Source organism: Mustelus asterias, chromosome 1 (assembly GCF_964213995.1).
Source record: "Mustelus asterias chromosome 1, sMusAst1.hap1.1, whole genome shotgun sequence".
Taxonomy (NCBI): Eukaryota; Metazoa; Chordata; class Chondrichthyes; order Carcharhiniformes; family Triakidae; genus Mustelus; species Mustelus asterias.
The window spans coordinates 2,977,021-3,001,741 of NC_135801.1; the positions used below are offsets into that span (position 1 = coordinate 2,977,021).

A 24,721-nucleotide genomic window follows, 5' to 3' on the forward strand; every position below is an offset into this window, starting at 1 on the left:
TTGTTTTCCATGGAGAAAAGGCTGAGAAGAGATTTGATTGAGATATTCAAAATCAATGGGGAGTTTGGAGAGAGTAGATAGGGAGAAGCTGTTCCCGCTCGTGATCGAGAAGACACATATTTAAAGTAATTGGGAAAAGAAAAAGCAACACACGGAAAAATGTCTTCATACGGCAGGTGGCTAGGCTCTGATTGCACTGCCTGTGTGGTGGAGACAGGAGAAAGAGCACGGAGTGCGTACAACTTCTACAGAGCTATGACGAAGTCACATGGACTTGAAAAATACCATTTCTCTCTCTGATGCTTCCAGACCTGCCACGTCCTGCCAGTGTTATTTCACTCTGCATTCTTCACTTTGTATAAATTTTAATCAGTGCAGTTTCCGAAATCGTTGTGAAAATTCTTCAGAATAGCCGCTTACCCTGCTTAATGACATCCCTATTGGAGAGATGCCCTTGACTTGGGAGTTAAGATGAGGCGAGGGGAAATTCACTCCCTGAAGGTCACTAGACCTTCGTGGGCAGTCTGCTTCAAGGTCAGTTGGGAGTCGGGTTACTTTGCTGTTGATGCAAAAACTGGGCCAAGATGCATTATTCTGATTTCTTCAAACTTTTTGTATCTTTTAGTCTCTTCTGCCATTCATCCCTTTCCCCTTTTTTATATTATTCGGAAGGTACTGTGCATGGTATTATTTATGCAATATGTCTACCTTCAATCTTCCACCATGTTTCGGCGCTACCATCTTAAATGGGCAGCATGGTGGCACAGTGGTTAGCACTGCTGCCTCATGGTGCCAAGGGACCCGAATTCCATTCCAGCCTTGGGTGACCATCTGAGCAGAATCTGCATATTCTCTCTGTTTCGGCGTGGGTTTCCTCCTACAGTTCAAAGATGTGCAGGTTAGGTGGATTGACTATGCTAAATTGAACCTTAATATCAGGGGGATTAGTAGGGTAAATACATGAGGTTACAGGGATATATACAAAGCCTGGGTGGGACTGTTGTCAGTGCAGTTTGATGGGTCATATGACCTCCTCTTGCACTGTAGGCATTCTATGATTCTAATATACTCTCACTTTTCACAAGCCATGAGTTCATTTGCTTTTCTGAGCCATAAGCACAGGAATCTCTGGAATCTGGACAGTGATAGTTCAAGAGACTTAGTGCATTAAAGAACCCAAGGAGTCACAGAACACCATTACCTACAAAGAGTCACTGTCCTGTCTGAAACCTATGCAGGCCCAGATATCTTGGATATGAGCCTTGACACATGCACAATGGCACAGTTGTTAGCACTGCTGCCTCACAGTGCCCGTGTCACTGTCTGTGTCGAGTTTGCACATTCTCCCCACGTCTGTGTGGGTTTCCACCGGAGTCCACAGTCCAAAGATGTGCGGGTTAGGTGGATTGGCTATGCCAAGTGTCAGGGAGACCAGCTAGGCTAAATACCTGGGATTATGGGGATAGGGTAAATACCTGGGATTGTGGTCAGTGCAGACTCGATGGGCCAAACGGCCTCCTTCTGCACTGTAGGATTCTATAGAGACAGCGCGAGGTCGATTTGAATAAATTTGTAGCAGTCGGGTTCTGGATCTAGCTGTCAAGTGTGGAAGCTAACTCATCTACCCACATCACTGTCAATAGGACCTGGAGGTCCACATGGGCCTCTCCAATAAGCCAACCCCCAACAACTCAGATCAATGCATAAAGTGGAAGACTTCAAGAGGCTGCTTTTTTATATGTCATTTTTGTAATCCATTTCTATAATTGTTTCATTCCTATTTATACAGAAGAGATAGTGTAAAATACTGTGCATTTACATAGCACCTTCAATATGGAGAAACAGCAGCAGGACTGGATGCTTGAGATTTCCACTTCCATTTTAATTAATCTAAATTTCCCTCCAGAGTTTACTCTCATTCTTTAACAGTTCTGTCAAAGAAACTCTCCGATTCAGTCACTTTTGCCCCCTCGACTTTGCACCTATTGGTCTTTCTGCCCATATGGTCTCAGTTGCTGACAACCATCTCTGATCACTTCCTTGTATCCCTCACAAATCACATTCTCTTTAGATTCCACTTACTTCGGAGTTTGCTGGAGGAAAAAAAACATACTCCCACAAAAAAGATACATCTTCTAAATATATATTTAAGTGTTGTAACACCTGATGCTCAAGAGTAAATTATAAGAATGGGAACACCTATCCTCTCCCAACAGCTGGTCACAAGATGCACTCCCTCTTGTCTAGACGAAAGACATGTTTACTGAGGTCATGTTCAATGCAATAAGTATTACAAATTCATTCCTGTGGCTATGTCAGCAGACAGCAGTTTGCTTAGCTCAGGTGGAAACTCAAGTTGCCCAAATGCTCTATCTACTGCAAAACACAATGTTTGGGACTGCTCAAGTGGGCAGCGCGGTGGCACAATGATTAACACTGCTGCCTCGCAGCACCAAGAACCCAGGTTCGAATTCCCAGCTTGGGTCTCTGGCTGTGTGCAACTCCACATTCTCCCTGTGTCTGTGTTTCCTCCCAGTCCAAAAGACGCGTTGGTTAGGTGCATTGACCATGCTAAATTTTCCCTGTGTTGCCGAACAGGTGCCAGAGGGTGGCTGTTCACAGTAACTTCATTGCACTGTTAATGTAAGCCTACTTGTGACACTAAAATAAACTTTAAACCTTTGCTTGCCACACAATAGTCCAGCTGTATACTGAATATTTGAACCACTTACATTTTGCCCAGGAAGATTTTTTTCTTTTTCTACCAAGACATCAGCAATCAAAAATGATAGAAAAATAATTAGTTTGATTCCAAGATCAGGCTGGGATTTTTCTTTAGGAAAACAATTAAGCAATAGCGACAAAAAGACACTTTCATGCAGTGAATGGTTCAGACCTGTACGATTGTAGTGGAAGCAGGTTTAATCCAGGCATTGGAGAGAATTGGATCATTATCTGAAAGGATAAATGTGCATGGCTATGGGAAGGCGGCAAGAGAATGACAAGATGGATTACTCCTTCAGAGAGTCAGCACAGACATGATGGGCCGAATGGCTGCCTCCTGTGCTGTAATCATTAAATAGGTGTGTAGACATTAAATAGGTTTAGAGAAAAGTTTTGAAGGAGAAGAGTGAGGTTTGAGGGACTCCAGAGATTAGGGCCCAGGCAGCTGGAGGCACGGCTACCAATGTCGGAGCAATGGAAATCAGAGCCACGCGGGAGGCCAGAACTCATTACTAGATTTAAAGACATGGGCAAGATGTACAGTCAGCAGTTCAGCCCCAAACAATTATTCAGGTCGTGTTCAGTTTGGAATTCGACCAGATTTCAAACTTCTCTTGTAATCTTGGCTGGATCCAAAAGTAAATAGCATTCTGATAAATCACAGATATTCAATGTACAACAATTATTTGATCAATATTTAGTTAAAACATATTAGGACAGAATGGTATAAAATTCCACTGTGTGAAAATAGTGAAAATATTTACCTGAAATTTCCTAGATATGAACTTTATTTCCAAAACACAATTACAATCTTTTTCTATAAAGTCTACTATCTCATTTTATTCCAATTTTGGCATAATAGCCAATAAATTATATAAATCATACAGGATCTTGTATTAGCAATATAGCTAATGTAATAATCAACCTTTGTCTGCGGCATTGTCTGCAAATAATAATCCACCTTAATGCAATACCTGTAATTCCAAACTGTTCAAATGTTGTTCAGTTATTAACTTCACAGCACATATTTCAATTCATTGCTGAACTTGAGGGACAGAACATAGCTTTTGAACAATGAAAAGGCACACTAGATCCTCTGTGAATGACAGACTGATGCCAATCAGGGTGATGACCAGCTCAGCTGTTTACCAGCGCATGGCCTCAGTGCAGAAAGGCTACCCAATGCTGGTCTGCCCATAGATCCAAACTGAAGACACAATGCCTCGCACCGCTGCAAAGCTCAGTGAGATAGATGCCCCACATTTCACTCCAGCAACACACTGCTCTCATACTTGATGGATACATAGGTTTATGTAAATCAATGAAATAACTGGCGATTAAGGTTCAATCTGTTCTGGTCACAGGAGAGTTGTGCAGGACATCTAGTTGCTTGGATTCTTGATGTGACACTTAGCCATTTTCTCAAGGGCTGCTTTTAAACTCCAGGTTGGTCTGCAACCTCCCACAATAATGCATTCTCTAAAAAAAAATACAACATATTGCAACATTGCGCGAGTTTAGATTTCCATAATGCTGCATGTTATACAGGCAGAACTGTAGACTAAAATTGGCGAGCTATTCTTCACTCTGATAGTGAGTTGCTGCTTAGTGTACCATGAGGGAATGCTTGCATTTATTTTTTCCCTTAAATTGAGAAAAACAACTTTGCTTTGTTAAAACTTTAATACTTAAAAATTAAAAGTTTCTCTCCTACCTGGTAAGCAAACTTCCGTTAACTGGTAGAAGATACATTTAAACTCATTTCAAAAACCCTTTCCAAAAGAAAAACAAAACATTGTTAACTCTGCTTCTACATTATGCATTTTGTGGTAATAGAAGCCTTGACCATCTTGACGTTGTTTTTCCTGGTTCTGCCTGTAATACAATTAGCTCAGTTCATCATCATCATCATCTTCTTGGTCAGCAGACTCTAGGTCATCCTCATCTTCCACCTGTATAAAACAATAGGTATGGTTCGTCATCGGACTACATTACCCCAATAGGTACAAAGTAAAGATTTGATATTACAGTAAAAACATTCCACATGGTGCCAAATCACATCTGCAAATTAGCTCAAAATCATTCTCCAAGATTTTTACCTGAATCAATCTATAGGAATTTCTTAATATGCCAACTAAATTTCAAATTCCTAGACTCAAGTGCTTTTTTCAAATTTAATATTCTTACAATTATGCCTGACATACTAGAACCATATAATCCCCACAGTGCAGGAGGCGGCCATTTGGTCCATCGAGTCTGCACCAACTCTCTGAAAGAGCATGTTATCCAGGCCCTCCCCTCTGCCCTATCCCTGTAACCCTGCACATTTACCATGGCCAATCCACCCAACCCGTGGATTGGCCGTGGTAAATGTGGGAGGAAACCAGAGAACTCGGAAGGGCAGCATGGTGGCACAGTGGTTAGCACTGCTGCCTCACAGTGCCAGGGACCCAGGTTCCATTCCCAGCTAGGATCACTGTCTGTGTGGAGTTTACACATTCTCCCCGTGTCTGCGTGGGTTTCCTCCGGGTGCTCCGGTTTCCTCCCACAGTCCAAAGATGTGCAGGTTAGGTGCATTGGCCATGCTAAATTGCCCCTCAGTGTCCTGGGATGCTTAGGTTAGAGGGTAAATATGTGGGTTAAGGGGATAGGGCCTGGATAGGATTGTCGTCGGTGTAGGCTCGATGGGCTGAATGGCCTCTTTCTGCACTGTAGGGATTCTATGATTCTGACACCCACACAGACATGGGGAGAATGTGCAAACTTCACATGGACTGTCACCCAAGGCTGGAATCGAACCCGGGTGCCTGGTTGCTGTGAGGCAGCAGTACTAACCACTCTGCCTTTTTATTTGTATGTCAATTATGCAAAATTTAAAGTTTACGCCATTTAGATCAGCAAGTCCAGGCTCCACACAAGCCGGCTCCCACCCAACTTCATCTCACCCTGTCACCATATTCTTCCATTCCTTTCTGTGTGTGCATCCAGCTTCCCCTTTGATACACACACTATTCTCCTCAATCACTCCCCGTGGTAGCAAGTTCCACATTCTCCCTACACTTTGGGAAAATAAGTTTCTCCCGAGTTCCCTCTTGGATTTATTGTGGACCATCATACATTTGTGACTCGTTAGTTACAGACACCCTAAGTGGAAACATCTTCATTGAATCATTGAATACACAGCACAGGAGATTGGCATTTTGAAGAGCATTCCCCCACTCTCACCCTAGATCCCTGACATTCTCTCTCCTTCAAGCGACTGCCCAGATCCCATTCAAAAGTTAGCATTGACCAACAGGCGGTATACATCAAATTGTAACTACATATTGATTCGCGTTCTTTTACCAATTGACTCAAACCCGTGTCAACTGGTTATCAGACTTGCAGCCACGAGCAAGGGTTTCTCTCCGTTTGCTCCAATACAACCTTCATGATTTTAAACACTACCATCAAATCCACTATTAGCTTTCTTTGCCCTATGGAGAATAACCCCAACTTTTCCAGCCTCTTCAAGTAATTGTAACTCTCACCCCTGGAATCATATTGGGAAATAGCTTCTGTACTCTGTCCAAACCTTCATGTCCTTCCTAAAGAGTGGTGTCCAGAATTGGACACAACACTCCAGCTGGGGCTGCACTTGTGTCTGAGAAGGTTTGGCATAACTTGCTGGATTTTATACACCGTGTCTCCATTTATTTACAGCGAAAGATTCCATATGCTTTATTAACTTAGATAACTTGCCCTACCGGCTTCAAAGATTTATGCACAAATACCCAGGCCTCCCTCTCTCCTTGCAGCAAATGACCATATCAAACCCCTTCCAAACTGCTGCAACCATCTAAAATTCTACTCAACTCTAATGATATCCGGGGCGGCACGGTAGCACAGTGGTTAGCACTGCTGCTTCACAGCTCCAGGGACCTGGGTTCGATTCCCGACTTGGGTCACTGTCTGTGTGGAGTTTGCACATTCTCCTCATGTCTGCATGGGTTTCCTCCGGTTTCCTCCCACAGTCCAAAGATGTGCGGGTTAGGTTGATTGGCCATGCTAAAAATTGCCCTTCGTGTCCTGAGATGCGTAGGTTGGAGGGATTAGTGGGTAAATATGTAGGGATATGGGGGTAGGGCCTGGGTGGGATTGTGGTCAGTGCAGACTCGATGGGCCGAATGGCCTCTTTCTGTACTGTAGGGTTTCATGATTTCTATGATTATAATCGTACCACATAGGGCATTTAACTTCAATTTCTGAATCAAAGTAACAAATTTACTTGCAATTGGCTTAGTGCAAACTAATAAATACACCTTAAATAAATTTAAATAGTTAAGGTGACTAAAGTTTTTGGTGTTTGGAACGTGCATCAGCCTGAATATGTTACTTGTTTAGCATTAATTAGAGCAATTTCAGATTTTCTGCCCTAAGTGAAGGGCCAGATGAAACATGTACAAAGTTTGTGCTACACCCAAATTAACTAGTATAGCAAAACCCCATGTAGTCATTAAAATGTTGATGCTGCTACGTCATACATACTGGTTCTCCAAGCTCCTTGAGCTTATTCTTAAATCCAAAGATTTTCTGGTCCTGGTCTGCGAGAAGCACCAACAGATCATCCTGTTCCTTCTTTGATTCCGTCACCTCTTGCTGGAGCTTCCTCTTGTCAGTTTCCAGAATGGCAACCGTGCTGTTTGTTGAGGCAAGTTGCTGATTGAGGGTCTTTTGCTCGTCAGTCAGGAGTTGTACCTGATCCTGCACACATGAATTCAACAGAATAATCCCACATGAAGCTTATAAATTAAAACCTGGCTTAGCCCTCAGACTTGCAGCCCGTTCCCTGCACTGATCATCATTAGGTTTTTGGGGTCAGGCAGAGAGAGGACATGTTCTTATTGCTTTTATTAACAGGGGGTTGTAAGCATGTTCTTACATGCTTTTATTAACAGGGGGTTGGAGTTTAAGAGCCGTGGGGTTATGCTGCAACTGTACAGGACCTTGGTGAGACCACATTTGGAATATTGTGTGCAGTTCTGGTCACCTCACTATAAGAAGGATGTGGAAGCGCTGGAAAGAGTGCAGAGGAGATTTACCAGGATGCTGCCTGGTTTGGAGGGTAGGTCTTATGAGGAAAGGTTGAGGGAGCTAGGGCTGTTCTCTCTGGAGCAGAGGAGGCTGAGGGGAGACTTAATAGAGGTTTATAAAATGATGAAGGGGATAGATAGAGTGAACATTCAAAGACTATTTCCTCGGGTGGATGGAGCTATTACAAAGGGGCATAACTATAGGGTTCGTGGTGGGAGATATAGGAAGGATATCAGAGGTAGGTTCTTTACGCAGAGAGTGGTTGGGATGTGGAATGGACTGCCTGCAGTGATAGTGGAGTCAGACACTTTAGGAACATTTTGGCTTGTTATCCTCTTGTCTCCTGGGACTTTTCCAATTTAAAAAATATATTCTTACTCCTGTTAGTTTTTTCTTGTGCAGGGTGGTGAAAGTGTTTGTGTATTACATCCACGGCAGAAAAATGACTAGAATAGAATAAGTGGAACTAAAAACTGAATTTTGCCAGCTCCATGTTGTTACTCTGATGTGATGTGTGTGTATCTTTGATGTATTATGAGTCAGTAGTCGTATATACAGAATGCGCAGATCAGTTAGAATTATTATAAAAGTGGAGTGAGCCACTGTATGCTGTTCACATACTGGAATTATGAAGTGGGATACAGCAATCAAACATACAGGAATGTGCAGTATACTGTCTCAGTGCAAACCCAATTTTGCTTTGTGGAAATTGGATGCTTATGCACTTTGATGTTTAAAACGAGACACATTAGAATAAGAAAGTAGCCCAACACAAATGACATTTATAAATTAAACCACAACCATTCTGCACAATTCAAACAACTTAGAATAAAGATATTTTAATTTGTAAGCTGTACAGTTCAGTAGCTGGCTAGAAATAGGCAGAATGGACTAATCGATAACCTACCTTTAACTTTTGATTTTCATCATCCAATGCTGCTAGTCTGCTTTCGAGCTCAGAGATCTTCATTGATGCAGAAGCACTGTCATTATCCCCTGATGCTGCTTCTCCTACAGCGATAGGCTTTAAATCGGGTGTCAAAGTGAAAGTGAACAAGTTTAAATTGTTGCAAATTAATTCACATAAAATGCTTTGCCTTCACCCTTATTTACCAGCTTGTAGCAATGAAAATAAACTTCACAGTGAAAGTTAAAAAGTTTAAAGTTTCAATTATACTTTATTTTTAAATTTTGCTGCACTAGGCGTAGATCCAAGAACAGCTTCCTCCCTTCCGAGGTAGCTCCATTCCCTACCCTGAATGGACCCACCTTGTATTAAGTTGATCTTTCTCTACACCCTAGCTGACTGTAACACTACATTCTGCACCCTCTCCTTTCCTTCTCCCCAAGTACTCTATGAATGGTATGCTTGGTCTGTATAGCGCGCAAGAAAATACTTTTCACTGTATCCCAATACATGTGACAATAATAAATCAAATCATAACAGTTTTTGATGGAAGGTCTTCTAAAATTCTAACATTCCTACTACCAACAGTTGTAATTTCTGGGCATCTAGCTTTGCCATTGTGTTAAAGATAGGCAACACATGCTGGCAAACTGTTCAGTGGTGTTTGCGAGATACTAAACCTCCTCATTCCCAATGAGAGAAACAAAACTACTTTGAACAGACGTTGATCTAAATTACAGATTAATTTGGAACTGTTGAATCCTTTATAATGGTTCTACGCATGACAATGTGCCTGGGGTATCGATACTCAGTGCAGACTATCAGTTAAGAAAACGTTAGTTTATCAACAGTACATCGGCTACCTTACTTTTTGAATGCAACTCCTTACATCAATTAACGACATTAGTGAAAGAGAGATAGCACTCAAACAGGATCTACATTTTAACAAGCGACTCCACAACCAATGCTGGTGCATTCCCGTTTTCAGCAGGAGAAATTTGGGCAGGATTCTCCCATTGTGACAGGTGGGAGCAGAGAATCGAGCAGCAACCAAAAAGTCAGAAACCCACCAACGCAAAATCACATTGCAATGCTCATAATGGCAGGTCTGTCTTCCCTCTGGCTGGTGGCGTGAATGCCAATTACATCGCACGAATACTCGGAGCTGCCAAAGACAAGGAGTGTGATGTGGAAGGAGAGGACGAGAGAGGGGCGAGGTGATGGATGAAGACAACAAACAATGGAAGACAGAGGAGGGGGAAGCTGGACGCCCCCCAACCCCACACAAAAAGCTCATAAATAAGGGGATCAAAGGGATACCACATTATTTGCTGACAGAGGATGCACAAAGACTCCAGGTGCATTGGGTCGAGGTCCAAATGGGACATGAGCACTTCGCAGGTTATGGGCTTGGGGTGGTGGATGGCTGAATCAAGGAACAGACTTCTTCTTGGCGCTGCTAATCCTTTCCCTCTGGGTTGCTGACATCCTGCACGGCCTGATGAAGACAGGCGGACTGGACAGAGCGATGAGCGTATGCTTGACTGGTGTTTAAATATGGTGCTGGGACTTTCAAATCCATGATGTGGATGCTGGCGTTGGACTGGGGCAAGCATAGTAAGAAGTCTCACAACACCAGGTTAAAGTCCTGTTTGTGAACACAACTTCTCACTCACCTGAAGGCGGCGCTTACTGTACTTTCAAATCCACCAGAAGATTTGACATTAACTATGCACAGGCAAGTCCCTGAGTACACCATTTCAGAAGCACAGCCAGACCTAAAACTCAAAAGGGCGATACCTAACTGAGCAAAAATCTTTTCATGGAAAAACTGAGTGTGCAAGTTTCTCTTACTGGATTCTCTGGGTCTCAGTCTGAAGGTTTGCTAAATTCTGTAACATGTGTCTGCACTTGAGTTTAAGGTATCTAAGTCTTTAGAACATGCGTAAATGTAATCATATTAATGCCAATAGTGCTTTTAAAAATTGCAGTGGCGGCTGTTATTTCTAGAAATTGCTGAATTAATTTCTATTGCAATACACGAGATTAGTTTTTTAAAAATCGTGTGTGTAATTCAGTGTTTTGATTGGGTCTTTCTGCCAATACTCGGTAAAGGTGGTGAGGGAAAAGAGAGTCTCACTCAAATCAACGTCCTTCATAATGTTGTGGCAATGGTACAGAATTCATGATCTTGCCTTTCCTGGTACATAAAAGCTTTGTGAGATGCTCTTAATTCACTTGCTCCAACCAATCACAAATGCAGTGCTCCTAAAAGACCTATCCAGCGGTTCAAAAAGATCTCTCCTGAGACAGTCCAAGTTAGGGGTTTGCACACAACGTTACCTTCTATTTTTCCCTCTCTTTCCAGGGGCAATGGGCCTGCTGTACATTACAAGCCGTTTTCTTTGTTTTTATTTCACAATTCAAATTTGGAAAGGTAAAATCGAGGTACATAGTTGGGCTTTGTGATCATTCCCACAGTTAAAGTGGACAAGCATTTACTTGGCCATGTGGCTTTATCATAATCACACCATGTCAAATAATGGCTAGATGCCGAACCAGGAAATCCTTCCTTGAAGAAGTTTCTCTCTGACAGGATTTCCATTAGTCTCTTTTACCATGTTCCTTTCTTCGTAAAATTGCTTTATTGTTGCAGTTTCTACATTCTCCCTCTCAGTTCTGACAGTCTATGAACTCAAAATGTTTGGTGCGATTCTTCCAACCAAATTATAAATGTTGAACGAGTAAGAAAACGGGAGTTATTCACACCAGTTTTTTCAGTGAGCCACAGACTGCAATTTTTTGACACTTTGTACAATGAAAGACCGGCATGGATCCTCTGGGTACATGACTTGCCCAAAGCGGCGTCACGCCAGGAAGACGGTACCACAATGAACTATGCCACTGTCTGCGGAAGAACATAGTATAAGAACATAAGAACTAGGAGCAGGAGTAGGCCATCTGGTCCCTCGAGCCTGCTCCACCATTCAATAAGATCATGGCTGATCTTTTTGTGGACTCAGCTCCACTTACCCGCCCGCTCACCATAACCCTTAATTCCTTTACTGTCAAAAATGTATCTATCCTTGCCTTAAAAACATTCAATGAGGCAGCCTCAACTGCTTCACTGGGCAGGGAATTCCACAGATTCACAACCCTTTGTGTGAAAAAGTTCCTCCTCAGCTCAGTCCTAAATCTGCTCCCCCTTATTTTGAGGCTATGCCCCCGGGTTCTAGTTTCACCCGCCAGTGGAAACAACTTCCCTGCTTCTATCTTATCTATTCCCTTCATAATCTTCTATGTTTCTATAAGATTTCCCCTCATTCTTCTTAATTCCAATGAGTATAGCCCCAGTCTACACAGTCTCTCCTCTTAAGCCAATCCTCTCAACTCCGGAATCAACCAAGTGAATCTCTTCTGCATCCCCTCCAGTGCCAGTATATCCTTTCTCAAGTAAGGAGACAAAAACTGTACACAGTACTCCAGGTGTGGCCTCACCAGCACCTTGTACAGCTGCAACATAACCTCGCTGTTTTTAAACTCCATCCCTCTCGCAATGAAGGACAAAATTCCATTTGCCTTCTTAATTACCTGCTGCACCTGCAAACCAACTCCTTGAGATTCCTGCACAAGGACACCCAGGTCCCTCTGTACAGCAGCAAGCTGCAATTTTTTACCTTTTAAATAATAATCCATTTTTGCTGTTATTCCTACCAAAATGGATGGATCTACCAAAAAAGGTGGATACTGTGGAGGAGAGGTGGACCATATTTTTCCCCCAAGATGGGTGACAAACGAGGGGGTCGGGTCGGGCCAGCATTGCAGTCTGGGAGGCCGTAGCAGTTGCTTTCAGTGTCCATGCACTGGCACAGAGGACTGGCAACCAGTGAAGAAAATGAATGACCTCCTTCTTGCAGGAAGGGCGAGTATCCATCCAGTCCTGACATCAGTCCCATATGCCGCACCTGGAATGTCCAGGTCGATCCACCCCCTGACACACTTGGGCTTTCCAGCACATGACTCCCCAGCCACTTCCTCCAACACCTCTGGCAACCCATCACAACCCCTGCCTGCTGAGGCACGGTCCCGACATATGCCACCCAATCGACCCACGCCCGACACCCGTGGCCCTCCCAGCCATTAGGCTTTCAATCCCCCTTCTGCCCCGCAGAATAAGATGGCCCATAACTGCCGACAGCAGGAGAAAACCGGAAGTGGGGCCTTCGACTGTGTCTGCTCACTCACTTTGAGGAGTGTGTACTGGAGCAGGCATGCCAGGTCGGCCTGCAACATGGAAGTGTGCATCCGCAAAACCTTCTTTCATATGCCATATCTCAAGAAAGTGGCATGCTACCCAGACATTCATCCCTCACTTGCACTGAACCATGTTTGTTGCAGGAAATAATCCTGATGCATTCAGCTCGACAGGAGTTGCGTCCCCCTCTCCCCAATTCTTCCGCTGCGACGTTGGCCGATATCACGGCGGAAATCCCTGTGGAATTCTCCGATGCCAGCGCTATTCACTCATCACGGGCATCCACTAGCGCAGATGCTATCACCACAGTGGGGCATGTTAGCAGTGAGGCTTCTGGGACCGGATGGAATGTACCCCAGGTTACTGTGGGAGGCGAGGGAAGAGATTGCGGGGCCTCTGGCGATGAGCTTTGCGTTGTCGATGGAGACGGGAGAGGTGCCAGAGGATTGGAGGATTGCGGATGTGCTTCCTATTTTCAAGAAGGGGAATAGGGATAGCCCAGGAAATTACCGACCGGTGAGTCTAACCTCAGTGGTTGGTAAGCTGATGGAGAAGATCCTGAGGGACAAGATTTATGAGCATTTAGAGAGGTTTAGTATGCTCAAGAATACTCAGCATGGCTTTGTCAAAGGCAGATCGTGCCGTATGAGCCTGGTGGAATTCTTCGAAAATGTAACTAAACACATTGACGAAGGGAAGGCGGTAGATGTGGTTTATATGGATTTTAGCAAGGCGTTCAATAAGGTCCCCCATGCAAGGCTTCTAGAAAAAGTGAGAGGGCATGGGATCCAAGGGGCTGCTGCCCTGTGGATCCAGAACTGGCTTGCCCAAAAGGAGGCAGAGAGTGGGTATAGATGGTTCTTTTTCTAAATGGAGGTCGGTCACCAGTGGTGTGCCTCAGGGATCTGTTCTGGGACCCTTGCTGTTTGTCATTTTCATAAATGACCTGGATGAGGAAGTGGAGGGATGGGTTGGTAAGTTTGCCGACGACACGAAGGTTGGTGGGGTTGTGGATAGTCTGGAGAGATGTCAGAAGTTACAGAGGGACATAGATAGGATGCAAGACTGGGCGGAGAAGTGGCAGATGGACTTCAACCCAGATAAATGCGTAGTGGCCCATTTTGGCAGGTCAAATGGAATGAAGGAGTACAATATAAAGGGAAAGACTCTTAGTACGGTAGAGGATCAGAAGGACCTTGGGGTCCGGGTCCATAGGACTCTAAAATCGGCCCCGCAGGAGGAGGAGGTGGTTAAGAAGGCGTATGGTGTGCTGGCCTTTATCAATCGAGGGATTGAGTTTAGGAGTCCGGGGATATGATGCAGCTATATAAGACCCTTGTCAGGCCCCACTTGGAGTACTGTGCTCAGTTCTGGTCGCCTCATTACAGGAAGGATGTGGAAAAGATTGAAAGGGTGCAGAGGAGATTTACAAGGATGTTGCCTGGATTGAGTGGCATGCCTTATGAGGATAGGCTGAGGGAGCTCGGTCTTTTCTCCTTGGAGACTTAGGATGAGAGGAGACCTAATAGAGGTATATAAGATGTTGAGAGGCATAGATTGGGTGAACTCTCAGAGGCTTTTTCCCAGGGTGGAAATGGCTGCTACGAGAGGACACAGGATTAAGGTGCTGGGGGGTAGGTACAGGGGAAGTTTTTCACACAGAGGGTGGTGGGCGAGTGGAATCGGCTGCCGTCAGTGGTGGTGGAGGCAAACTCAATAGGGTCTTTTAAGAGACTCCTGGATGAGTACATGGGACTTAATAGGATGGAGGGTTATAGGTAGGCCTAAAAGGTAGGGATATGTTCGGCACAACTTGTGGGGTCTTGACTGTACATTTCCCCCAAATGATGAGGCTGAAAAATGGGCCCTCACTTCTTTCAGATGGATCAAAGAGAATTTCATGGGTTTTTAAAATTTATTTGTGGGACATGGGCATCGCTGGCTGGCCAGTATTTATTGCCCAATTGTTAAATATTTTCAGAATATCAAAAATGTAATTACCATGCTTGATTCCCAATTTTCAGAAAATCCACATACCACCCTGTGCAAATACTTCATGTACTTGTATTGCTGAATGTGGCTTTCTTCCAACTGGTATGCTACCACATCTGGTGCACTGTTGCACCCCCTACCATGGAGCACTAAGGGGTGGATTAGAGATGTGACTCAACACCAGATACCATCTGAAAATATCAAGGCCAAGGCCAATTCCAGAGACTGAACGAAAGTCACCAACAGACTGTTCACACACGGCTCACACTAATCAGCTCACAAGATGGACTGAGAGCGGATCACCTGGCTGCTTAGTTGTTATTGAACATCCTGAGTAAAAGAGGAAATGAATATTGAAAAATCTTGAATCAAAGAGCAAAAGCTTGAGATTTTGCAAAAGAAATCTTGTTTGTGCAGCTCCTGCAATCAACTCACGCTGAGAAAATGAATAGGTAAAAAAATGAATTTAACAGCCACAGTTAACTGCAATTAAATCACAACCCTACTACTTTTAGGGAAAATAATAAATGGTTCCTAACTGACAATATACATAATATTCGACATTCCCTAAAGAGCTTTAGTGATCTTTGTGTAAGAAATAACTATTAATGAATTTTACTGGTTTAATATACTTGATTAGAAAGATCACTAACCTAATTTCAGTGGCATGGCCTCAGGAGTTTAAAAATCCGTATACAACATGCGCATTTATAAATAAAATAGGGAAGAAACCCTACCTTGCACAATTGTGTTTGTTCACCAGCAGCATCTGTGCAGACTTCAGCTGCATTTCCTGTTGTCTGATTAGTCCTCTATAATCAGGTAAACCAGAGAGCTCAGTTTATCCACTTTGCACTTTCTACCAGACACAGCTATGATGCAGTGTTAATAGGTGCAGACTGATCAAACTCAAACACAATCAGAAAGTACTTAAAAATGTACTTTCTGCAATCAAATTCAAATCCACAAAGTATATGAACAAATCACTGTTGCCAAAACGTCAGCCTGCAACTCAGAGCAGAAACGATAGCCCACAGAAACAACATGGCTCAGATAGATCTCTTCTGTCTCTTGGGGAATCAAGGGATGAGGAGCGGGCAGGAAAATGGAGTTAAGGCAGAAGATCAGTCATGATCGTATTGAAGGGTGGAACAGGTTTGAATCTGGTTAACTCCTTTTTAAAAAAAAAAGTACAGTCTCTCAATCAAGAAAAATAGGCAAAAGTATGGCATTCCATCAAGTGGAACAGTGGCTAGTGTTAGGGCTAATTCTCCAAGACTCTGACATCCTTCCTTAACTGTGTCAGAATTGGATGTAATGTCCCAGGTGAGACCTCACTAGTGATTTGTAGCGGTTTACCAATAACTTCCTTGTCTTCATATTCAATTCCCTATTTACAAAGCCAAGTATCCCATATGTTTATCAATTTGCCCTGCCAATACCAAAGATTTCTTGGTACGTGAACATATTTAGACATTAAGAACGAACAGAAATGGTCAGCTGATTTTCCACATCCTCCCATCAGCATCAACTTTCTCTGCTAACTGTCCAGACTCGTGCATGAAGAAACTGCCTTCCAGTCAAGATAGCAAAGGGTAAACTGCATGATGGAACAGGGCTCCCAACAACAGCAACTGTGAATAGCTTTAAGACCATCAGGACTGGTCCTCTGTTCAATAGAAATGCGGAGGTGATTTTTCCTTCCTGACAGAGGTTGTTTAAAATTATGAAATGGATTGATAGGGTAAATGACTCTTCCACTTGTGGGGAGTTAAAAAGTAAAACAACGTAAAGTTTATTTATTAGTGTCACAAGTAAGGCTTACATTAACACTGCAATGAAGTTGCTGTGAAAATCCTCTATTCGCCACACTTCAGCGCCTGTTCGGATACACAGAGGGAGAATTTAGCATGGCCAATGTACCGAACTAGCACGTCCTTTGGACTGTAGGGGGAAACCGGAGCACCCGGAGGAAACCCACGCAGACACGGGGAGAACGTGCAGACTCCACACAGACAGTGACCCAAGTCGGGAACCGAACCCGGGTCCCTGGCACTGTGAGGCAGCAGTGCTAACCACTGTGCTATCATGCCACCCTATAATATTGGACTTATTAGTCACTAAGGAATTCAAGAGAAACTTTTCTTTAAAGCCAGAAAGTGGGGAGAAGGTGGAATGCACTATCACAGGGTGAAACAGATAAATAACATCCAAATTTATAAGAAAAAGCTGAATTGACATGAGGGATGAAGGAATATGCAGATGTGGTAAGATGAATCAAGGTGGAAGGAGGCTTATAGCATAAACACTGAGGTAGACCTGTTGGACCACATGGCCTGTTTCTATGCTGCAAAACTCTAAAAATACCATTGAACAAATGGCTGATTCTCAGTTTGTCATCTACACGTAATCACTGCTCCGAGGAGGATGCTCTGGCTGCAGATCTATTCTCACATGCTATCTGATCCAGAGCCTGAACGAGAAGCCACCGAGAAGTGATGTATCTAAAGGATAAAATGTCAAATATTTTGTACCAGTTTATCGATTACGGATTCCTTTTCAGCCAGCTGTCCTTCTAATTGATCGTGCTGCTTCTTCAGCTTTTCGATCTCTTCTTGCAACCTTCCAATTTCTTCTGCGTCAGCCTTGGGCTGGATGCCATTGATCTGTGCTGCCTCATTGTGGATGTGATGTTGGCTCTCTAGGGGCTTACCTAAGCAACAGAATTAGCACACACTGACTTCCTGAACATGTAATAATCAAAGCAAGGTCTGCAATTCCATCCTGCAACATAACTTGAATGTACGGATATCAAGTTGCCAGTAAAACGTAGAAGGACAAAATGTAATTTTGTAAGTGAAATCAGGAGCTGGACTTTGCAATGCGTTAACAAAAACTGAAACATTCCAACCGCCCTTTGAAGTTTACAAATGGCCTGATTTTTATTTGCCACTTTTTCTTTCTCCTGCACCAATTAAGCTTCAAATTACTAACTTCACCGTGCTTGGATGTGGAGAAGCAGCTCAGTTTCTGCCTCTGTGGCAGTGGTTTTGTTTTCTTTTCATCAGGGCTCAACTTGAAAATGGATATTAGGATTTTTAAAAAGTTAAGAAAAAATACTGTGGCTCAAAAATGCAGAGAAAATAATACCACTCCGGTAAGATAAAAATATTCCCACTGAATGGTCAGACAATTCTAAAAGCCGCTTTTTCTTTGGAGGAAAGGGGTGGCAGTCTAACCAGCTTGCTGTTCCCAAATGATGAAAGACTGTAAACAGTGGATCCTCTTCTAGCTTCCAGGGCAATTACTTACAGAATGCTAAAAATGGTTTTCAAAATGTACCCATAACTCTATTGCCAAATGCAAAAGCAGAAGAATTCACTGCGAAATCTCCATAATATCATTAATAATCCTTTCCAAAAAGAATCATACTTTAAGTCTGTTGATTAACATGTATTCCATCTGCTGCGGATTCAACTAATTCCAAAAATTAGTTGTAAATATGAGGGTTTATAAGATGATGAGGGGGATAGATAGAGTGGACGTTCAGAGACTATTTCCTCGGGTGGATGTAGCTGTTACTAGGGGGCATAACTATAAGGTTCATGGTGGGAGATATAGGAGGGATGTCCGAGGTAGGTTCTTTATCAGAGAGTGGTTGGGGTGTGGAATGGACTGCCTCCTGTGATAGTGGAGTCGGACACTTTAAGAACTTTCAAGCGGTTATTGGATAGGCACATGGAGCACACCAGAATGATAGGGAGTGGGATAGCGTGATCTTGGTTTCGGACAAAACTCGGCACAACATCGAGGGCCGAAGGGCCTGTACTGTGCTGTACTGTTCTACGTAAGCAACCTTCCTTTGAAGTGCTTTGCAACAACGGCTTACAAATCTGTAGAGACTGAAGGGAGAGGGAGCAAAACCAAGTTACATTGTAATTGTCCTCTTGCATTCCTGAAAATCTGCACTTTGGACAACTGTGCATGCCTTGGATATTAAAAAGAGGAAAGTTAATGGGATTGTTTCACACTGCGCCATACCTTGAACTTTGAGAAGGTTGTACTGGTCCCGCAACTGCTGAATCTGGGATGTCTGCTGTGTTATAGTTGTTTGACTCTGCTCATTCTGATTAGTTAAGGTAGTTACTTGTTTCTTCAATTCATTCAGCTGCATATCCTGTATTGCAATGAAAGGTCAAGGTTTATAGCATAGAATCATACAACACAGAAGGCTGTTCAGCCCATTGTATCTTGCCAACTTTTTGGCAGAGCTATCTACAAGCCCCACTTGTCTTGCTCTTTCTCCATAATCAAAGAAATGTTTTCCCTTCAAGAACTTATTCAACTTCATTTGAAAGTTATTATGAATCTGCTTCCCCCACACTTTCAAGCAGTGTATTTGAAATCTTAACCACTTTCGGCATAAAAGGTTTTTCCTCCTGTTGCTTCTGGTTCTTTTGTTAATTCTCTTCTTTCCGTGCCCTTTGGTAATGGAGCTTTCTGCCACTGAAAACTGCTGCTTATGAAAAATATTCTGCTTTCAGGTCCCCATACAATGTCCTCACTGCCGATTCCATCCTGGAACACCAGCACGCAACTGAGTCTATGAAGAGCTGCCAAAAGGCACAGTATTTCCGTACAGTTTCCCAGCAGGAAGGGGAGGTGATGGCGCAGTGGTATTGTCAATGGATCAGAAATACCCCCCTGGGTTTGAACCCCAATTGGTGGAATTTGAATTCAATTTCAATCAATAAAAATCTGGAATTGATGACTATTTTTTTAAAAACCCATCAGGTTCACAAATATCTTCAGGCAAGGTAATCTGCTACATGGAAATCACTATTCTTTCACTGTCGCTGGTTCAAAATCCTGAATTTTCCTCCCTAACAGCACTGTGCTAGTACCTACACCACAGGAACTGTGGCAGTTCAGGCAGGCGGCAGCTCACCACCACCTTCTCAAGGGCAATTAGGGATGGACAATAACTAGCAACACTCACATCCCACAATTGAATAAAAGCAAAACTTCAGACGGTCTTCAACCCTGTTGTTTAAATCTGTGTAAAGTTGTTACCTGTTCACGGATAAGTTCCTTGTACTGATTGACTATACTGTCATGTTGCTCCAAAGACTTCTTCACTTCCTCTTCCTTTTTCTCATCCTCACTGGATTTTTGGACAGCTTTTGTTATAAGAACTGATGGAAACAGAAATTGCAATATTTGTTGAGGGGCAATGGGACAGTGGACAGAGGGAGAGATTATACACAAAATGAAAGTGCAGTGTTGAACAGTTTCATATTGTTAACAGTGTAATGAAGTTAGCCAAGCTTACCTTCTAATTCTTTAACTAATTTGGTGAACTCGTGGTCAAACAGCATTTGCTCTGGGCTGTTGTAGCTGGGCTGGGGTTTCTGACCAGCTCGAGAGTACAGCTCGTGCTTGCTGATGTAGGCCAACTTCTCAATGAAAATTTCTTTCCCAATTCTCTTCTCAATGAGTTGTTTTAGCTTTTCCCTGTATGAAGAGAGGAATAAGTTGAACTTATCATGTAGTTAATACCAAGAGCACCACTTAAAATAGCCAGATTATCATTCTGAGAAGGATAACGAGAGAGCAGGAATTTCAGAAGCCTAATAGGTTCTATAAATACATTAGGGTGTTTAATGAGTCCACTTCTGGACTGTTTCCCAACCCTTTATGCACTCCAAAAATGATCAATAATCTAGACTTTGGGGGGGATTAAGTGATGTGAGTGCGTGAATAATTGTTTCTGTGAGCACTTGCACTATTCATTTCAAATCCTTTTATCCTGATGCACAGCTCATACATAATCTGCCAAAGGCGATTCTACATTCGGTAGCATCCTGTACCATAGATAGTATTGTGATCACACTCCAGGCTTTTTAGAATTTTTTTTCAAGGCTGTCCACCCTCAAGTAATGAGCCTCTGCTCAAGGACCATAATTCCATTTCTTACTTTAGGGCCAAATTAGATACTTTTTACTCGGTTACACTCAATTACACTCTTTCTGATGCAAGTCCCTCAATCCTTTGGGAGACTTGCAAGGCCTTTGCTAGAGGTTTGGTCATTTCATATAAAACTAAGAGGCACAAGTTGCTAGAGCAAGAGCGCCAGTTGGAAATCTGGCTGGCTGAGTTAGAGACGGAGTACAGTAAGAATCCTAAGCATGCAACGTTGAAGGAAATTAGGGTGGCATAGACTCCTCGTTAACTCAACATGCTGAAAAGAGCTTGTTTGCTAAACAGAAGTTGTATGAATTTGGGAATAAGCCAAGTAGATATTTGGCTTGTCTTATTAGCAAGTCAGACTCTCGGGTGATTGCTTCAGTGTTGAACTCCAGGGGAGATAGGAAGGCTGGGCCTGGGGATGTTAATGGGGAGGAGATGGCTTCTACCATAAAGGAGCTTCGATTCGGCAAGGTGTCCAGGCCCCATGGTTTTGGGTGTGAATTTTACAACAAATTTAAGGACTTGCTAATAGATCCTTTAATTGGTATGTACAATCATCCATTTGAAATAGGTTTGCTACCACAGTCACTTTGTGAAGCGAATATTTCCTTAATCCTAAAACCAGGCAAGAATCCTGAGCAGTGTGCTTCGTATAAGCCGATTTCTTTGTTAAATGCTGACTGTTGTAGATTCTAGCGATGCACCTAGAGAAAGTCCTTCTTATCATCATCCAGGGTGATCAGAATGGGTTTAATCAAGGGTCAAAACTCATTTAATGTCAGGAGTCACTGAACATTATTCAGATCTTTCAGAAGTGTGCTATAGATGGGTTGGCGATTTATTGGGATGCCAAAGGTTTTACTCTGTCTCTCCCTACATATAAAATGATCATGCTGCACTCCCACCTTAGATTCACATGAGAATGGTCATACTATACTGTACCATTCTGAGGGCCTGTTCCATTATTTGTAGAAAATGAAAAATCTTCAATGAAGATATATTTTTTAAAAATCTAGACAAAAATAGGACAAAGGCAGGAAACACAATTGGTGAGGGGGGAGGGATTTTTACATGGAGGTAGTGGCTTTCTCCTTGGGCGGGATGATCTAGTGTCTCCCCGGTCTGCCAGTCCACACTCGGGCTAGTTTGAAATAATAGAAACTAAACTTGGCTGCTTTCGCTTTGAGACTGGAATTGATTGGATTCTATGGGATGGAGAAGATACCAGAAGCATCAAAGACCATTAGATTATATATCTGGATTTTGTTGACATTGTCCCAGAAGAAAATATTGGAGGCCTAGAAGAGTTTTTCAGGAAGTTCTTCTGAAGCGAGCAATAACTCAACACTATCAATACGAAGATGGAGGAGACAATGAAGATCAGAAAAGTGGAAACGCCAGTCTCTCAGGGAATCTCTGAGATGTATCGGCTTTCTCAGTCATCTCCAATCGCCAATCGTCCAGGGTTCAACATGCAGCAATCAGCAAGACTGCTGAGGTTTTATGGTTTCATTCCAATATCTGGATCTTGGGGATTACTAACATGAATACTAAACTCAGTCTACAAAATGGGCAATGCAGGTGGAGGATGTTAAAAGGCTGAATAATCTTTGCACTCAAATGCTCAAGAAAAATGAAGATGAGATAGTGCTGCATTAGGCAGCAAATCACAGATCTAGATAAAGAAAATTTGGAATGCAGTTTGGGATGGGGTGGGTGGGGATGAGGGACATGGCAACTTGGGGTTAGCCAACCCAGAGTATTTATCACAACACATTTCTTGCTTTCTAAAGTGTCCAACCAACCCCAATCTTCTCATTTGATAATTCACAGCGAGGAAAAAAATCAAAGAAGTTTTCAACATTAACTGCATTTGTAAACTTTCCCAAATCAAATCAACCTCTTCAGGTGGCAACATTTTGCTCCAATTTTTTTTTTAAACAACCATGCTGTTTGCAACTGGGCATGTTCCTTGAACTTGTTCTGTACTCAAGGATTGTGGAATGACTTACTTAGTGTAGTTCTCCAGTGAGTTCTCATTGTAGTAGATACAGATGCCCAAGAGAAGGGCACAGAGACCTTGCACGAGTTGTTCTTCTTCCCCAAGGTTCTCTGATATCTGTGCAGTTAACTGAAGGATGTTGTCAAGGCCAATCTTAAAACCGGCAACTTGGAAATAAAGAGGTTAGAAAAGTAAAAGTGGCAATGGGATGGAGTGTTTATTCAGGAAGCATTTCTTTTTAGTAAATATAGTGTGTTTTCTGATTAAACATCTTCATTGTTACCATCTATTTTTAATGCACATTGCAACATCTTTCTATTGAATGAGAACTGAAAAACACAAACAAAGCAATGAGAAATATGTGGCCAAAGAAATAGGGATATGACTCTGAGATAACAGAGTACAAGCTCAAAATAAAACTGAAATACACAAAGAAAGTATCATCCTCTCGGAACTCATTCATCTCCTATACAAAGAACAGTACAGCACAGGAAACACAAGTACAACCTTGAAAAATCTAATGAAAAACACTCAAAGTGGCATGCATGTAACTACATGCAGTGCACAGCTGAAGGGAACTGTCCTTCCATTACTGCTCCATCATCTATATTTATCCTAAAGAGACCAACTGACTGTTGGTTCCAACTCTTGAAAACAGCGCACAAAAGGATACGAAAGGGACATTGGTCTGGTTGTGCAAGAAGTGAGTGACAGCGATGGGGCAGTTAGTCATCCACGTAGACAGCAACATCAGCAGGCCAACCCGTGTCTGTACCTTGCTTCCCTGAATTTGAACAGCAAAACGTTAGCAATGAGATGGTTATATTTAGTTTCCAAATTTCAGGTGAAAGTTTGAGCTGTTAATTGGGTCTGTCAGGCAGTCTGTAATACAACAGATTATAATTTTATAATATTTAGTACCATAGGATAAAGCAAAGCTATGAAAACAATTATGCTGGTCTGGTTAAAACCCATGAAATCTAAACTGCACACAAGTTAAAGAAAGGATATCTGTCGTAGGTTTGGCTCTAGTTTTAGATATTTTCTGAATATGCAGCTGCAGCACTCCTCTCATGGTCTTGCACACAGGGTTGTACCCATTTGCCCAGTATCTAACTGGACAATAGTGTAACCCAGGGCTGTAACCACAACTTTTGATGTGGAGATGCCGGCGTTGGACTGGGGTGAACACAGTAAGAAGTCTCACAACACCAGGTTAAAGTCCAACAGGTTTATTTGTTAGCAAATACCATAAGCTTTCGGAGCACTGCTCCTTCGTCAGATGGAGTGGAACTCCATCTGACAAAGGAGCAGTGCTCCGAAAGCTTATGGTATTTGCTACCAAATAAACCTGTTGGACTTTAACCTGGTGTTGTGAGACTTCTTACCACAACTTTTTGACAATCAGAAAATTGCGTTTTTCTGCTCGTACACGTGGACTGAGAAAGAGTAAAGGCACACCACATACAAATAGCATGTGAACATACAAAACACCAGTTATAAGCAGGTTACCTTTACACAATAACAGACTAATAACCCAATCTAATCATTGGAATATCAGTGGATCCACTTGCTTGGTAAACAAAATAATTTCTATTTCTGCTTCGGACTATTCTAATCTTCTGGTGCATTTAATGAGTTTTTCTCTCCTTTCTCGACCATGTTCATATAAGAGGGGAAGGGCTTTGGACACCAACACCTGTCTTACACCCAGCCAGTGGATTGAAAGTGTTTACAATTGCTGAGGCAAGTGTTCTCATACAGGTCTTGTTCCACCAAGCCATCTTATTTACACCAC

At 42.7% G+C, this 24,721-nt stretch overlaps 1 protein-coding gene across 8 annotated transcripts in view; it reads right to left on the minus strand.

Moving 5' to 3' along the window:
- Positions 1-1,736: 1,736 nt before the first annotated feature.
- The window catches only part of uso1 (USO1 vesicle transport factor), a 78,273-nt gene continuing 55,288 nt past the window's right edge, over positions 1,737-24,721 (minus strand). For 4 of the 8 annotated variants that reach the window (XM_078204211.1, XM_078203893.1, XM_078203779.1 and 1 more), the window contains 10 exons: positions 23,597-23,707; positions 22,934-23,052; positions 20,284-20,465; positions 20,025-20,146; positions 18,993-19,128; positions 17,486-17,664; positions 15,689-15,763; positions 8,705-8,821; positions 7,252-7,467; positions 1,737-4,676 (listed from right to left, as the gene is read on the minus strand). In XM_078204211.1, coding sequence (XP_078060337.1) covers positions 4,611-4,676; positions 7,252-7,467; positions 8,705-8,821; positions 15,689-15,763; positions 17,486-17,664; positions 18,993-19,128; positions 20,025-20,146; positions 20,284-20,465; positions 22,934-23,052; positions 23,597-23,707 — 1,323 coding nt within the window. In that variant the 3' untranslated portion in view covers positions 1,737-4,610. The remainder of the gene's footprint in view (positions 4,677-7,251; positions 7,468-8,704; positions 8,822-15,688; positions 15,764-17,485; positions 17,665-18,992; positions 19,129-20,024; positions 20,147-20,283; positions 20,466-22,933; positions 23,053-23,596; positions 23,708-24,721) is intronic. The other 4 variants (XM_078204154.1, XM_078204014.1, XM_078204088.1 and 1 more) reach the window with 1 other exon arrangement.